Below are 18,939 nucleotides of genomic sequence, written 5' to 3'. Positions count from 1 at the left end.
GTCCAGTCCCTTGGAGGTCCTCACATTGTCAGGTTCCTCCTCCTCCTGCTGTGTCAAGTCAGGACTCTAATTGGACACGACCGAATACAGATGAAAAATCAGTAAAATCTCTAAATTCTCTAAATTTGTAAAATCTCTAACATCTCTAAGAAATTTTACATTCTGTAAATTTGTAAAATCTGTAAATCGGTCCAATCTGAAAAATGTATAAATGTGTAAAATTGACTAAATGTGTCAAATCTGCAAATCGGTGAATGTGTAAAATGTTTTAGTGTGTAAATGTGTGAATTTGTAAGTAAATGTGTTCTGTCGTGGAGCAGCTGCTCCTCAGAGGGAGCAGCAGATGATGGGACCTGGACCTCCACAGTCTGAGCTCAAGCGACACACAGCCTGGTTCTGCTTCTGGAACTGGTTCTTTCTCAACTTTGTTCTCCAGTGTTCTCATGGAGCTTTGTGTAATATATAAGATATAATGTGTGTGTGTGTGTATATATATATATATATATATATACACATTATATCTTAAATATTACACTATATATATATATATATACATTATATCTTATATATTACACTATATATATTTATACATTATATCATATATATTACACTATATATATATATACACATTATATCTTATATATTACACTATATATATATATATATATATATATATATATATATATATATATATATATACACAGTATATATCCTCACTGGCCTCAAAGATGGTAATTATGTGGAATTTGTAATTCATCTTCAGAATTAATATCATATTCAGGAATCAGATAATTTCTCAGAAAATCAATTTTAAAGATTTTTAAAAGTTTTATTAAACACGAACAAAGGAAATGACTGGGTGTGTGTGTATGCGTGTGTTAGCGAGAGAGGGTGTGTGCGTGCGTGTGTGTGTGTGTGTGTGTGTGTGTTAGAGAGAGAGTGTGTGTGTGTGTGTGCATGTGTGTGTGTTAGAGAGAGAGAGAGTGGGTGTGTGTGTGTGTTAGAGAGAGAGTGTGTGTGTGTGTGCATGTGTGTGTGTTAGAGAGAGAGAGAGTGGGTGTGTGGGTGTGTGTGTGCGTGTGTTTGTGTTTGTGTGTGTGTCAGCGTGACCAGGCAGGTCGTCACAATCACAGATTTCATGATGAGATAAAAGTATTAAAGTACTTCCTGTTTTATTGCTGCTGACCAAGGTGACAGACAGACTAACTAACTGATAGATATATATATATTTATATGTACATGGAAAGACAGACAGATGGATAGATAGATGTACATACTTATCTGTACTCATTTACAGTAATGGAATACTTCAATTACCTCTCAAACTATACTACTTTTGATTGAAAAAGTTAGAGGTAGTTTTTACCTTAAAGTTGCTTTCCATGTCTTGTCTTCTCGTCGTAACAAAACCACACCACTGAAGAAGAGTGCGTGTTTTAGTGTGTAGTAGTTTCAGTTAATTATCTCCATTGTTAACTCACTTCCTCTGAGGACTTTCACCTGCATGTGCGAAGATAACACATACACACACACACACACACACACACACACACACATACTATGTAAATCTAGATGTGGCAGTGAAAAAAATATATATGCATCTATAGTATATCTATCTATCTGGGACAAAGGGGACGATCTTGGAACATCACCGGGAACAAGGAGAAGACTTTGGAACTTAACTGAGACCAAGCAGACAACCTTGAAGCATCACAAAGAGCAGGGAGACGGCCTTGGGACATCACCGGAACCAAGGAGACACCCTTGGACATTACCAGAACCAAGAAGACAACCATGGAACATCACCAGAACCAAGAAGATGACCTTGGAACCTAACTGGGACAAAGCAAATGACCTTGGCCCATCGCCGAGACCAGGGAGACGACCTTGGAATATCACCGGTGACTGGACCAAGAATGAAACCTTGAACCATCACCGGAAACTAAGGAGACACCCTTGAAACATCTCCAGCGGACCTTGGACTATGCCCAGGATCAAGGAGACGACCATGAACCATCTCCAAGCCCAAGGAGACAACCTTAGACAATCAACGAGACCCAGGAGACGACCTTGGACCATCACCAGGACCATGTGGACGAACTTGGAACATCTCCAGGATCAATGACACAACCTTAGAACATCACCAAGACCAAGGTGACATCCAGCATCATGGAGATGACCTTGGACCATCACCAGGACCAATGAGACAACCTTGAAACATCACCACGACCAGGGAACAATCTTGAAACATCACTCATACCAAGGAGACGACCACTGAACATCACCAGGACCAAGGAGATGACCAGGACCAAGGAGACGACCTTGGAACAGCATCGGACCAAGGAGATAACTTTGCAGCATGACCGGACCAAGGAGGCGAGCTTGGACCATCATTGGGACAAAGGAGATAACCTTGGAACATCACCAGGACCAATGAGCCAACCTTGGTCATCACCAAGACAAAGGAGATGATGTTGGACATCACTGGACTAAGGAGGCGACCTTGGTCCATCATAGGGACCAAGAAGACGGCCTTGGAACATCACCAGGACCAGGGAACAACTTTGAAACATCACTCAGACCAAGTAGACGACCACTGAACTAGGACCAAGATGATGACCAGGACCAAGGAGACGACCTTGGAACAGCATCGGACCAAGGAGATAACATTGGAGCATAACTGGACCAAGGAGATGACCTTGGAACATATCCAGGACCAGGGGACGATCTTAGATCTTTACCAGGACCAAGGGGAAATCCTTGAAACATCACCAAGACCAGGGGGCGACCTTGGAACATTACCAGGACCAAGGGGATAACCTTGAAACATCACCAGGACCAAGGAGACAACGATGGAACATCACTCAGAGCAAAGAGATGACCTTGGAACATCACCGGACCAAAGACATTACCTTGGATGACAGCTGTGGTCCACAGGGAACCAGTGGAGTAACTCGTGGAGTAAACACTGCAGGGATAATCAAGAAGCAATACCAGATCCTCCTGAGGAAGCTCATCTCTACAACTCCTTCATTGAAGATATTATAACCGTCCAATTCATCTGCATGTTCCCCTCCTTCACCCCCAGGAGACGATGAACCCCCAGTCTCCGACCCGTCCTGCAGCCAACAAGCCGTCTTCATGGTTCTCCACGGCCCCGTCCATGCACTTCACAGAGTCTTTCTATGGCTGCTATGGATTTCTGGAAACTTACAGGCTTTAGCTTTAGCTTCAGCTTAAGTATTAGCTACTTATTCTATGATCTATGTTCTTCGATCAGAAAACTTAAAGTTTCACAATTTGAACTTAATTTTCGAACCTACATGGAGGAGTAGTTGCTGCACTAACAAATCAGTTTGGTTTCTGTCGTCGAACCAGTTCCATCTTCTCCTCTGATTGGCCGGTGAATGTTCACTGTGATGACGATGAGGGTGACAACACAGGAAGCACCAAATGAAACCAGCACTGAGCGACCATGTCCTGGCGCTGGTCTTCTGGGAGAATGTTGACTTGGACGTCTAACATGGAAAAGTCACAGGAATTTTGCAAAATTTTCCAGCTCTCACAATTATTGCCGATATTGGTTAAATTCTCATAATTTGTTGGGATCACAAAATTATGATTTCTTGGAGGGAGTTTAGAGGAATTCCTTTGTTCTGAAACAAATCAACAGCGTTCGGCATGCTGAGGGTCCTCACAGATCAGTACAGACTGATGTAGTGCTCTCTGACACTTATCCTTCCCCTCATCTCTGTATAAACTCTGTTGGTCATACTTCTCAGACGGTTTTCTCTCCTAATCACAGTGTTTGTAGATTACTCGGCAGTTCCAACCAGATACCCACAATATCAATTGCCCACCACGCATATAGTTCCTCGAATCACAAATCAGGCTCTAAAGAATGCAATATTACTGAAATGAATACCAGGGAGGCAATGGGGGTGAAGGGCATCGATAAGCCTGCTTTATTGAGAATTCAATCATTTGTCTCTGTGCCGGAGGTCCCTGAAAACGTCACTTGGGCGACGTGTGGTGGCGAATCTGCCACACTGGCACCTGAGCAGAGACACAGACGACGGGGGGTTGTTAACACCAGTTTATTGTAGAGATGAGGCCAGGTGGCATTAGCCAGGAGCAGATGGAGCATGTCATGACACAGGGCTCCATCCTGACTGAGTGTGTGGACAAGGTTTTAAACCTGATGCTCGCCAGCCCAACCAACGAGCATCAAGTGTGGCTACCTAAGCCACCCCATCCACCACACCTGTGATTTGTCATGTTATACTGTCATTGTTGCTCCCTCATCATCCATTGCAGCCTGGTCATCCTGGAAGGGGGATTCCTCCTTCTGTGGCCCCTTCTCAAGGTTTCTCCCTTTTTTCCTCCCCTGAGGGTTTCCTCTGAGTTTTTCCTTGCCCGGATGAAGGTTCAGACCAGGGGATGCTGTTGATTTCTATGTAAAATGTAGGTTTGTGAAGCCCTTTGAGACTTTATTCTGATTAAGGGTAATACAAATAAACTTGACATGAAATCAACAAGACTTGGTCCTCACAGAGCAACACGATGGTCCTTACAGAACAAAACTAAACCTTCTGTCTGAATATCTTTATTTTGTAATTTCCATGGAAACATGAATAAAAGATAACGATAAGATAAGACAAGCAGCAGAACCCTGATCAATACAGAACATTATCTATACAGAACCTGATCAATACAATACAATGTCTGTAAAGATTTTACATCCCTTTAGCGTGAGAAAAAAACTGGATACACAATGAGATTATTATAATTTTTATTACTATAATTGTTATTATGGGCATGATAACGTATTTTAATAATCTATAATCTGTAACCCATATCTGAATCATCTTCCAATACCATCTCAGCGGGGTCCATATCATTTTTAAGTGATTTCTGTCTCCACGCTCTGCCCCCTGACGGTTTAAAACACTGTGATCTGCTCGACGTCTTCATCCCCTTCCTCTGCTCCAGGACTCTGAGGAAGAAGGATTCAGTACCTCAACATGGTAGGATTTATGTAGTATTTAAGTAAGAGATAACATCAATCCAGCCGGTCATTATCTCTAAATAACACGCCAGGGTGGCCATGTCTGGTAGGACTCTGAAGGGGTTATTTAGTGATAATGACTGCCTGGCTGCACATTTTACTTATTATTACATGGCTACTTACTAAATAATAACTTACTAAATAAAATAATACATTGAGACAGAATATTGATTTGTATCTGTGTTTATAACTATTATTTCTAGTTTTATAGCTAGTAAGTTTAGTTTTTATATCTAGTGTTGTATGCAAAGTTTTAAATCTAGTATGCCCAGCAAGTAGTGATGAAAGGTTTGACTAATTTTCAGATTCGGTTCTTGACAAGTCACTCGGTGAAAAGAGTCGTTCGGTTTGGTTCAGTTGGTGTAACGGTCGACGAGAAGGGTCGCTCGCTCGGAGTGTAAAATGGAATATCACAGGAACCATACCATTCCGTCAAATGTATTTCTTTTGGTGGAATGCAAAGACTAAAATCTATTTCAATTCAATATGAACAATTCGATTTATTTCAGTGATTACTTTCATTTGTTGAAAATTCACTCTTTGTGAGGAAGTGACTTCAGACTCCTGAATTATTTAAAGCATTTATTTGCGTTTAACGAGTCGTTCATAAGTCTTATAAACTAAGCTTCTCATTCTAGCAAACCTACAAATGAGTAAACTATTTACTGTTATAAATAAATGTAATATAATAGTAAACTATTAACTGTTATAAATAAAATATAAATATAGTATAATAATAAACTATTTACTGGACAGCAGTCTTCCATTGTAGTTCCTATGTAGCGGCTCGCTAGGTCATTATTGACAGAAAGCGGTTATTATTCAGAAGTAATTGACCGCTTGTTGCTGCTAATGACCAATCAGAATCCAGGATTCCACAGAGCCGTGTAGCGAGTAGTATTTATTTAGTCGTATTTATGTAGTACTTATGCATTATTTATGTGGTACTGTACCAGGAAGAGCAGCGTGTGGTGGATGATGAACTCTCGCGTCAGTCGCAGGAAATCTGCGCTGAGAGGAAACTTCTGAAAAAAAGTCGGAACCAAAACGACGGCGAGATTGTGAGGAGACATCTGGTTCTGAGAACTGTGGAGCTGGACTCTGAGGAGGAGGAGGAGAGGGATGCGAAGAGAAGAGAAGAGGCGAGCGGAGAGGAGAGGAGGAGGTGAAAGGAGAGGAGGATGAGAAGTGAGGGTAGGAGAAGAGGAGGGGATGAGGAGACAAGAGGAGGAGAAAAAAATGATACAAAGGTTTCTAGAGCTCGAGCAAACAGAAACTGCTGCTGTTTATTCTGTGGGATAATAGTGTGGGTTAAACAATAAAGTAAGTAAAAGACAACTCTAACAACTGTTAAACAACACTGAATAACAGGTAAGAAATACCTTGAAAGCTGTTGAAAAAAATATATATATAATGTATAACCATGTATAATATATCATATATAATGTATAATAATATATAATGCAATAAATATTAAATAATATATAAAACAGAATGGGGGCCAGAATAGAACCCTGAGGAACACCAGGACAGAGTAGTTTCCAGAGATCTAAGGAGAACCAATTTCATCCACAAGCTCCAGCCGGAGGCAGAGCACCATGATGTCCCTGGAGCCCTTGTAGTACATGTGTTTTGGTGTTTCAATTAAAAGACACTTTTAAAAGAGGAGTGATTCGTGTGTGTGTGTGTGTGTGTGTGTGTGTTACATGTAGAAGTGTCCGAACAAGGCGCTGAGAGTGGCTCTGTTGTCGTCAGGGAGTTTCTGTAGCAACTGTCGATAAGAGACCAGCCTCGCTTGCTCATCAGGTTCAGCTGAGAGAGAAAATAATGCTACGTTATTATATAAAGATGCGCAGAACAGAGTACAACAAAGTATTGGAGGCCGATGATCCGCTGTGGCGACCTCTAACGGGAGCAGCCCAAAGAAGAAGAAGAAGATTATATTTGAATAATACTATGTTATAATATTATAATAATATTACATTAATATTTTATAATAATACCATGTTATGATGATAATAATATTATGTTATATTAAAATAATAGTACAAATAGTAATAGTATTATTATATTATAATGATAATAAGTTATATTATAATAATACTATTATATATTATAGTGTGCATACTGTGCTGCTGTACCACTTCCTGCCAAAGGTACTGACCTGCAGCAGTTACCCAGAGTTCCTCGTGCTGTTGCATTAGCAGTGGTGGCTGCTGGCGGACATATTGTTTGAGGGCGGAGCCGGCGTCGATCACGCCCTGCTCGTCCGCTTCCAGGGGGGCGGAGCCTGGGCAGCGCCCCAGGGCCTCGACCAATCGGGAGACTTTGGAGGCGAGGCCACAACGGCGGTAAACACCTTCAACCCTGAGACCTGATGGAGGGAAAGAGAGAGAGGAAGAGGGGGAGAGAGAGAGAGAGAGAGAGAGAGAGAGAGAGAGGGGGCGTGGAGGGAGAGACAGACTTTAATACGGACAAACATACAGGCAAAGAGAGACAGACAGACAGACAGACAGACAGACAGACAGACAGACAGACAGACAGACAGCTACCATGCTGGGTGATGTGGGAGACACAGCGTTCTATCGCTGCAGGAACTCGTCCTCCTCCTGGAATCTTCAGCTTCTGGTAGAGGGAAGGGCGGAGTGCGCTCTGATTGGCTGCGGGGGGCGCTGTGCTCTGACTGGATGCGGGGGGCGCTGTGCTCTGACTGGCTGCGGGGGGCGCTGTGCTCTGACTGGCTGCGGGGGGCGCTGCGCTCTGATTGGCTGCGGGGGGCGCTGTGCTCTGATTGGCGGCAGCCTCCTTCATGAGCTTGAACCAGGACTCGCAGCTGTATTCGTCTTCAAATCGCAGACAGACGCTCCTGGCCAATCACAGCGAGGTTAGCGTCAGTCAGCAAACGAATCAGAGAGCGCGGTACATTATGTGAGCGATGACGTCCACCCAGCCGGTCATTATCTCTAAATAACCCGACAGGGTGATGAGGTCTGGTATCACTCTGAAGGGGGTGACTTTGTGGTAATGCCCGTCTGGCTGACCATCGTCCTACTTACTTAGTATGGCGACTTGTATAACTAGTATGTCTAGTTTAATAGCTTCCATTGAAAAATATAGTCACAACAAAGTAACAAACTACTGCCCTACATATGAATGAAGTATTTACTATAATTACTATATTTTTTTATTAACAGACAGTGGTCATTATTCAGAAATAACTGGTTGGTCGACTGACTAAAGAAGCGAGAACCAAGAAGTGAGAAATGGTCAAATAGATTTAGAAAGTATATGGTCTATTAAAAATGTGTGTGTGTGTGTGTGTGTGTGTGTGTGTGTGCGTGTGTGTGTGTGTGTGTGTGTGCGTGTGTGTGTGTGTCTCACACCTGTCTCCAGTCTGCACGTTAATAGTGTTTTCAACTGGATCAATATCTGTAGAAAGAGAGGAGCAAAGGAGGAGAGGAGCAAAGTGGGGTAAAATTTCTCTTCAACATAATAAATAACAGCAAAAATGAATTTGCTGTGTGTGTGTGTGTGTGTGTGTGTGTGTGTGTGTGTGTGTGTGTGTGTGTGTGTGTGTGTGTGTGTGTGTGTGTGTGTGTTACCGCAGAGTGTGTGCGTGTGAAGCTCCTGCAGTGTGTGTGGGAGTGTGTGCGCAGTGTGCACGGTGACTCCGCCCGCCTGGAGGACACACCACACGTCACAGTGCTCTGAGGCTCCGCCCGCTCCGGTGACGCTCAGCCTGCTGGCCGCCAGAACCCCGCCCGCTTCTGTCTCAGACACGCCCCCTTGCAGTATCACCTGCAGAGGAAGGTGGAGGAGGAGTGTGGTGGAGGGATGAAGGAGGAGGGATGAGGGGAGAATCACAGACGGGATGATGGATGAGTGAGGGAGTAATGACGGAGCGATCACAGAGGAGTGACAGGACAATGGCGGGATGGCAGAGATGTATGGCGAGGGATGAAGGAGGAGTGACAGGATGCAGTGATGATGTAGGGATAAGGAGGAATGTGATGAGGGATGAAGGAGAACTGATGATGGAGGGATGAAGGAGGAGTGTGAAGAGGGATGAAGGAGGATGATGGAGGGATGAAGGAGGAGTGTGAAGAGGGACGAAGGAGGATGATGATGGAGGGATGAAGGAGGAGTGTGATGAGGGATGAAGGAGAACTGATGACGGGGGGATGAAGAAGGAGTGATGATGGAGGGATGAAGGAGGAGTGTGAAGAGGGATGAAGGAGGATGATGAAGGGATGAAGGAGAAGTGTGAAGAGGGATGAGGGAGGATGATGGAGGGATGAAGGAGGAGTGTGAAGAGGGACGAAGGAGGATGATGAAGGAGAGATGAAGGAGGAGTGTGAAGAGGGACGAAGGAGGATGATAAAGTAGGGATGAAGGAGGAGTGTGAAGAGGGATGAAGGAGGATGATGAAGGAGGGATGAAGGAGGAGTGTGATGAGGGATGAAGGAGAACTGATGATGGAGGGATGAAGGAGGAGTGATGATGGAGGGATGAAGGAGGAGTGTGAAGAGGGATGAAGGAGGATGATGAGGGATGAAGTAGGAGTGTGAAGAGGGACAAAGGAGGATGATGATGAGGGATGAAGGAGGAGTGATAATGGAGGGATGAAGGAGGAATGATGATGGAGTGATGAAGGAGGAGTGTTGATGGAGGGATAAAGCAGGAGTGATGATGGAGGGACAAAGGTGGACTGATGATGGAGGGATAAAGGAGGAGCGATGATGGAGGGACAAAGGAGGAGTGGTGATGGCGGGATGAAGAAGGAGCGATGATGGAGGGATGAAGGAGGAGTGATGATGGAGGGATGAAGGAGGAGCGATGATAGAGGGATGAAGGAGGAGTGGTGATGGAGGGATGAAGAAGGAGCGATGATGGAGGGATGAAGGAGGAGTGATGATGGAGGGATGAAGGAGGAGTGGTGATGGAGGGATGAAGGAGGAGTGGTGATGGAGGGACGAAGGAGGAGCGATGATGGAGGGATGAAGGAGGAGTGATGATGAAGGGATGAAGGAGGAGTGGTGATGGAGGGATGAAGGAGTGTACCTGCAGGATGTGGCTCATGTGAGTCCTCAGCACTTCCTGTGTCTCTGCAGCGCAGAGCAGACGCTCCGAGAGGGAGAGGACGACAAACTGGAGGCTGAGAAGACAAGAAAAACAACAACAATAATAATATCATTATTATTATGGCAATAATAATTATCAGTATCATTATCATTATTATTATTATTATTATTATTATTATTATTATTATTATTATTATTATTATTATTATTATTATTATTATATCATTAGCATTCTAATAATCTACAAATAATATTGTCCATTGTTATTATGACAACAAAATAATATTCACTGCAATAACAATAATAATAATAATAATAATAGTGATAAAGTAAAGCGCAATACTCGCAATACTGCCTTTCCTTTGTATTTGGTATATTTGGAATACTTTGTTAATCATACTGCTGGATCTCTGTCTTGAACTTTAAAAAACTTCAAAAAAGAATACTTTACTTGAGACAACAAACACCAGGTTGCCGTGGTAACAGCGGCTCTGGGTGAACTGAGCTTTAAAGGTCACGGTACACTGTTTATTCTTCCTTAGTTCATTTAATGTGTACTTCAAGTTCAAGTTCTAGAGATTATTTGTCACATACATACACATACGGTCGTACATATATGCAGTGAAATGTCATGACACCCAGTGATTACGCACAAGCTCTATAAGCTCAAAAAATACTCTAATGTGCGCACGCGGTGCTCGCGCAGGAGGCCGCAAGGGGCGGCGCCACAATCGTGATTCTGGGTTCTATAATTATATAATGGAATAAATTGTCTGTGTTGTATTAAATATACATCTACATCCTCCTTGTGACAGAAAGTGATTTTCCATCATTCATGTTTTCCTTTTCTTTTTCTGCAAAGCGCAAACTTGTAATTGAAATAAAATACACTAAGATAGTCGTGAGTAGTAGTACTCTGAGCAGCAGTACTTCCAGTACTTGCAGTAGTACTGTAGTATTCTTACGGCTGTGTCCTCAGCACTGATCGGACTTCCCTGAGGTCCAGGACGTCACACGCTGCAGAGTCGTTTTCCAACGAGAAGAGAAAACGATCTTCCTCCAGTTTCCCATGAAGCTCCTCCTCCTCTACACACACACACACACACACACACACACACATGCACGCAAGCACACACACACACACACACACACACACACACACACACACACACACACAAATTTAAAAGAAAGTAAGGACCGGCGAAATGTCCTCACTTAGGAGGTTAAAAAGCGACACTGGTCCTCACAAGTACAGCAACACACACACACACACACACACACACACACACACACACACACACACACATATACCAGCAGAGACAGACAGACAGACAGACAGACAGACAGATAGACAGACAGACAGACAGACAGACCTGAAGGGGAGGAGTCTTTCCCCCTATTGGCTGACTGGGGAACAGAAGGCAGGATCTCTAGAGAAAAGGAAGTGGAAAATAAAAATATAATAATGAAATAGATAATAAAGATGCAACAAATAAATAATAAATTATAAAATATATATCAGCTTGTAGTGTGTGTGTGTGTGTGTGTATTACCTGTGTACTTGTTGTGTCGCAGCAGTTCTGTCTGTAGAACCTGTCCTGCTCTCTCTGCCAACAAGATGGCCGACGGGTTGTCAGGGTCGGACGGGCGGGTGACCTGGCGCAGACGGGCTGTTTGGTTAGCGTGCGTGGTAGCATGTCTGTGCTAGCATCCGTTTCCAACATTAATGTCCAGTTTGCATGAAACGCGCCGGTCGGTGCAGAATAACTGTGATTATTGATGAATTATTGGTGATTTGTTCTCCAGAACACGCTCTTGGCCGCCAATTACACAAAGGAGATGGTGGTTTACGGCTTGGCTTCGTGTGTTAGCATTTGGGTTAGCAACTATCCTGTTAGCGCAGAATAGAATGAAATAGAACAGAACCAAATCAAATTCACATGATACAACATAATACTATATTTTAAATTGAATGAAACAGAACTCACCTTTGCACCCGAACAGATCAGAGCCAGAGTTTCCTCGACGTCGTTTCCACAAACTACCTGACACAACCTCTACACACACATCAAATAAATACATAAATATACACACCAATGAATGCGCATTAATATATATATATATATATATATATATATATATATATATATATATATATATATATATGCACATTAATGTACATATATACACACACACACACACACACACACACACACACACAACACACAAACATAATTGTATTGCAGTAACTGTGAGGACCTTGGCATTTCACTATGCCAAACACAGCTTGTGAAAATAAGTACAAAATAAGTATATACAGCGTTTTTGGTCGGACCTGAAATGTACTCACAACCAAAAATGGTTTCACAACAAAAATGTCCTCACGACCTAAAAAGTCCTCATAAACAAAAATGTCCTGACAACAAAAATGTCCTGACACCAAAAATGCCCTGACACCAAAAATGTCCTGACAACAAAATGTCCTCACTACAAAAATGTCCTCACAACCTAAAATGTCCTCATAAACAAAAATGTCCTCACACGGAAAATGTCCTCACAACAAAATGTCCTCACAAACAAAAATGTCCTCACAACAAAATGTCCTCACAACAAAATGTCCTCACAACAAAAAATGTCCTCACAGCTGTCAAGGATTGGTCCAAAAAAAACACACACACCTGGTAGATGAGGGCGGGGCTGGAGGCCAGGGGATGTGGCCTCCTGTAGCGCCCCCTGCTGTACTTGCTCCTGATGAACTCTGACCTTTCGTCGTCGGAACTATCTGGAACCAGCTGCTCTGCGGCTGGAACCAATGGGCTCCAGATCTGATTGGCTGCCCGGTTGCCATGTTGAACGAACAGCTGAGGACGGAGACAATAGAAGTCAGCGTTAACTTCAGTTTATTAAAAGTGAAGAAATACATGATGACCCATGTCCCCCACGCCCCACACCACACCCCACCCCACACCACGCCCCACACTGTGCCCCACACCACGCCCCACACTGCGGCCCACACCACGCCCCACACCACACCCCACCCCACACCACGCCCCACACTGTGCCCCACACTGTGCCCCACACTGTGCCCCACACTGTGCCCCACACCACGCCCCACACTGTGCCCCACACCACGTCCCACACTGCGGCCCACACCACGCCCCACACCACACCCCACCCCACACCACGCCCCACACTGTGCCCCACACTGTGCCCCACACTGTGCCCCACACCACGCCCCACACTGTGCCCCACACCGCGCCCCACACTGCGGCCCACACCACGCCCCACACCACACCACAAACCATGCCCTTCACCCCACCCCACACCACACCCTACACCACGCCCCACACCCCGGCCCACACCACACCACACCCCACACCACACCCTACACCACACCCCACACTGTGCCCCACACCACGCCCCACACCACGGCCCATACTGCGGCCCACACTGCGCCCCCACACTGCAGCCCACACCTCACACCACGCCCCACACCACGCCCCACACCACACCTCACGCCACACCCCACACAACGCCCTATACCGCGGCCCACACCACACCTCACACCACACGACGCCCCACACCACACCACGCCCCACACCACACCACGCCCCACACCACGCCCCACACCACACACCACGCCCCACACCACACACCACACCACGCCCCACACCACACACCACGCCCCACACCACACACCACACCACGCCCCACCTTGATTAACGGTTCAGTCCAAACTTTGCTGTCCATCTTCAGACTACGCACTTTGGACAAAGTGTTTCCCAGAGAGCGATGCTGACCTACAGACACCAGACAGACAGACAGAGAAGAGCGACAGACAGATGGGCAGACAGACAGTTGGAGAGAGAGACAGCCATACAGACAGACGGATATAAGTGATTTAGGCCATGTAGTGAAACAGTTGTAAACAGTCTCACCACTGTCAGATAAAAGCTCTACCTATGCATGGCTAACCACGCTAACATCAACATCATGACTCCATTCATCCCTATGTGGTCGTCGCTACGCTAGCTCTAGCTCTCACCGGCACAGGCGTCGCACAGCAGCAACAGCAGGTTGACCGACGCCCACTCGGGGCCGGCGGCGCCACAGTCGCCGCACACCTTGTTGAAGGGATTCACGCAGAGCTGCAGCGCCACCTGGCTGCAGGCCAGGGCGCTGCGGATGGAGGTCAGCAGCACGGCGTGCCAGGACGCCAGGTCGGCCGCAGAGTCCGCCACGAGGCTGGGAGGGGAACCGCACGGTGAACACACTTCCTGTTCTGGAAGTACCAGGCGGTGGAAATACTCGTGGAGGCGTGTAGTCGAGGGTGTGTAGGGGTGTAGACGGACAGACAGACACAGACAGGCAGACAGACACAGACAGGCAGGGATACAAACAGACAGACAGCTGACATACAGACAGACAGGCAGGCAGATAGACAGACAGACAGGTAGATAGACAGACAGACAGACAGACACAGACGGGTGGATAGACAGACAGACATAGATAGACAGACAGACAGACAGACAGACAAACAGACAGCTGACAAACAGACAGACAGACGGGCAGGTAGGCTGATAGACAGACAGACAGACAGACAGACAGACAGACAGACAGACAGACAGACAGACACACACACACACAAACAGACAGCTGACATACAGACAGACAGGCAGGCAGAAAGACAGACAGGTACCTGAACCCTCTGTATGGAGTGATGAGGTTCAGATTTCGTTTTCCCCCCTGTTTTACTGCAGCGACGATCAGAGGAATCATGAACCAGGCCACGCCCACCTGGAAGTCCTAATGAGGGCGCAGAAATACACACATTAACACACACATTAATACACACATTAATACACACATTAACACACACATTAATACACACATTAATACACACATTAATACACACATTAACACACACATTAATACACACATTAACACACATTAACACACACATTAACACACACATTAATACACACATTAATACACACATTAATACACACATTAACACACACATTAATACACACATTAATACACACATTAATACACACATTAACACACACATTAACACACACATTAATACACACATTAATACACACGTTAACACACACATTAATACACACATTAACACACACATTAATACACACATTAACACACATTAACACACACATTAACACACACATTAATACACATGTTAACACACACATTAATACACACATTAACACACACATTAACAAACACATTAATACACACATTAACACACATTAACACACACATTAATACACACATTAACACACACATTAATACACACATTAATACACACATTAACACACATTAACACACACATTAACACACACATTAATACACACATTAACACACACAATAATACACACATAAACACGCACATTATATACACATTAACACACACATTAACACACACATTAATTCACACACGTTTATACACACATTAATACACACATTAATACACACATTAACACACACATTAATACACACATTAACACACACATTAATACACATTAACACACATTAACACACACATTAATACACACATAAACACGCACATTATATACACATTAACACACACATTAACACACACATTAATTCACACACGTTTATACACACATTAATACACACATTAATACACACACGTTTATACACACATTAATACACACGTTTACACACACGTTAATACACACGTTAATACACACATTAATACACACATTAATACACACATTAACACACATTAACACACACATTACCACACACATTAACACACACATTAATACACACATAAACACGCACATTAACACACACATTAATTCACACACGTTTATACACACATTAATACACACGTTTACACACACGTTAATACACATGTTAATTCAAACGTTAATACACACGTTAATACACATGTTAATACACTCATTAATAAACACATTAATACACACATTATTACACACATAAACACACACATTAATACACACATTAACACACACATTAATACACACATTAACACCAACATTAATACACACATTAACACACACATTATTCACACACGTTTATACACACATTAATACACACATTAATACACACATTAATACACACGTTTACACACACGTTAATACACACATTAATACACACATTAATACACACGTTTACACACACGTTAATACACACATTAATACACACATTAACACACATTAGCACACACATTAACACACACATTAATACACACATTAACACACACATTAATACACACATTAACACACACATTAACACACACATTAATTCACACACGTTTATACACACATTAATACACACGTTTACACACACGTTAATACACACGTTAATTCAAACGTTAATACACACGTTAATACACATGTTAATACACTCATTAATAAACACATTAATACACACATTATTACACACATAAACACACACATTAATACACACATTAACACACACATTAATACACACATTAACACCAACATTAATACACACATTAACACACACATTAATACACACATAAACACACACATTAATACACACATTAATACACACATAAACACACACATTAATACACACATTAACACACACATTAATACACACATTAACACACACATTAACACACACATTAATTCACACACGTTTATACACACATTAATACACACGTTTACACACACGTTAATACACACTTAATTCAAACGTTAATACACACGTTAATACACATGTTAATACACTCATTAATAAACACATTAATACACACATTATTACACACATAAACACACACATTAATACACACATTAACACACACATTAATACACACATTAACACCAAAATTAATACACAGATTAACACACACATTATTCACACACGTTTATACACACATTAATACACACGTTTACACACAAGTTAATACACACATTAATACACACATTAATACACACGTTTACACACACGTTAATACACACATTAATACACACATTAACACACATTAGCACACACATTAACACACACATTAATACACACATTAACACACACATTAATACACACATTAACACACACATTAACACACACATTAATTCACACACGTTTATACACACATTAATACACACGTTTACACACACGTTAATACACACGTTAATTCAAACGTTAATACACACGTTAATACACATGTTAATACACTCATTAATAAACACATTAATACACACATTATTACACACATAAACACACACATTAATACACACATTAACACACACATTAATACACACATTAACACCAACATTAATACACACATTAACACACACATTAATACACACATAAACACACACATTAATACACACATTAATACACACATAAACACACACATTAATACACACATTAACACACACATTAATACACACATTAACACACACATTAACACACACATTAATTCACACACGTTTATACACACATTAATACACACGTTTACACACACGTTAATACACACTTAATTCAAACGTTAATACACACGTTAATACACATGTTAATACACTCATTAATAAACACATTAATACACACATTATTACACACATAAACACACACATTAATACACACATTAACACACACATTAATACACACATTAACACCAAAATTAATACACAGATTAACACACACATTATTCACACACGTTTATACACACATTAATACACACGTTTACACACAAGTTAATACACACATTAATACACACATTAATACACACGTTTACACACACGTTAATACACACATTAATACACACATTAATACACATGTTAATACACACGTTAATACACACATTAATACACATGTTAATACACACATTAATACACCTGTTAATACACACGTTAATACACACATTAATACACATGTTAATACACACGTTAATACACACATTTTTATACACACATTAATAGATACGTTAATACACACGTTAATACAGACATTAATGCGCACATTAACACACACATTAATACGCACATTAACACACACATTTATACACATTAACCCACACATTTTTATACACACATTAATACACACATTAATACACTCGTTAATACACACATTAATACACACATTAATACACACATTAATACACACAATAATACACACGTTAATACACACATTAATACACACATTAATACACACAATAATACACACGTTAGTACACACATTTTTATACACACATTAACACACAATTAGTACACACATTTTTATACATACATTAACACACAATTAATACACACATTTTTATACACACGTTAATACACTAATTAATACACACATTAATACACACATTAATACACATGTTAATACACACGTTAGTACACATAATTTTATACACACATTAATTCACACATTAATACACACATGACATAAATCATGTCATGGGAAAAAAACTACTTCATAAACCAGGGTATTTGGAATCATTGTAGTAAATCACAGGATGCAAATTAAATATTTGAAATGATGACGAGGACGTTAAGGAGCTTTGATCTTTTAAACCAAACCATGTTTTATTTCCTGCTTTTTGGAATTTTAATCTTCTAAAACGTATGTGTGTGTGTGTGTGTGTGTGTGTGTGGTGTGTGTGTGTGTGTGTGTGTGTGTGTGTGTGTACCTGGTTGTTGTGGTAAACCCAGAGGTCATGACCCAACACTGCAGCGTACACGCGCTTCCGCGGATCCTTGATGGTGATTGGTCCATGGTACTGGGGGGTGGGGCTAGGCTGGCCACGTGAGGCCAGCA

General features: G+C 42.2%; 1 protein-coding gene across 1 annotated transcript in view; it reads right to left on the bottom strand.

The window, feature by feature from the left end:
- Positions 1-4,649: 4,649 nt before the first annotated feature.
- LOC307240008 (arf-GAP with Rho-GAP domain, ANK repeat and PH domain-containing protein 1) overlaps positions 4,650-18,939 on the bottom strand; it is a 25,574-nt gene continuing 11,284 nt past the window's right edge. The window contains exons 11-27 of the mRNA XM_080013583.1: positions 18,812-18,939; positions 14,849-14,955; positions 14,195-14,394; positions 13,864-13,949; positions 12,828-13,010; positions 12,138-12,206; positions 11,703-11,805; positions 11,523-11,579; positions 11,115-11,235; positions 10,130-10,223; positions 8,671-8,866; positions 8,452-8,497; positions 7,621-7,934; positions 7,233-7,442; positions 6,775-6,880; positions 6,022-6,169; positions 4,650-4,996 (exon numbers count right to left, since the gene is read on the bottom strand). The exon at positions 18,812-18,939 is cut by the window's right edge and continues 27 nt beyond it. Coding sequence (XP_079869709.1) covers positions 4,943-4,996; positions 6,022-6,169; positions 6,775-6,880; positions 7,233-7,442; positions 7,621-7,934; positions 8,452-8,497; positions 8,671-8,866; positions 10,130-10,223; positions 11,115-11,235; positions 11,523-11,579; positions 11,703-11,805; positions 12,138-12,206; positions 12,828-13,010; positions 13,864-13,949; positions 14,195-14,394; positions 14,849-14,955; positions 18,812-18,939 — 2,222 coding nt within the window. The 3' untranslated portion in view covers positions 4,650-4,942. The remainder of the gene's footprint in view (positions 4,997-6,021; positions 6,170-6,774; positions 6,881-7,232; positions 7,443-7,620; positions 7,935-8,451; positions 8,498-8,670; positions 8,867-10,129; positions 10,224-11,114; positions 11,236-11,522; positions 11,580-11,702; positions 11,806-12,137; positions 12,207-12,827; positions 13,011-13,863; positions 13,950-14,194; positions 14,395-14,848; positions 14,956-18,811) is intronic.

This window comes from Zeus faber (assembly GCF_960531495.2).
Source record: "Zeus faber genome assembly, chromosome: 14".
Lineage (NCBI taxonomy): Eukaryota > Metazoa > Chordata > Actinopteri > Zeiformes > Zeidae > Zeus > Zeus faber.
Note: the sequence above shows the minus strand (reverse complement) of the source record. Positions and strands in the feature narration are given on the sequence as shown.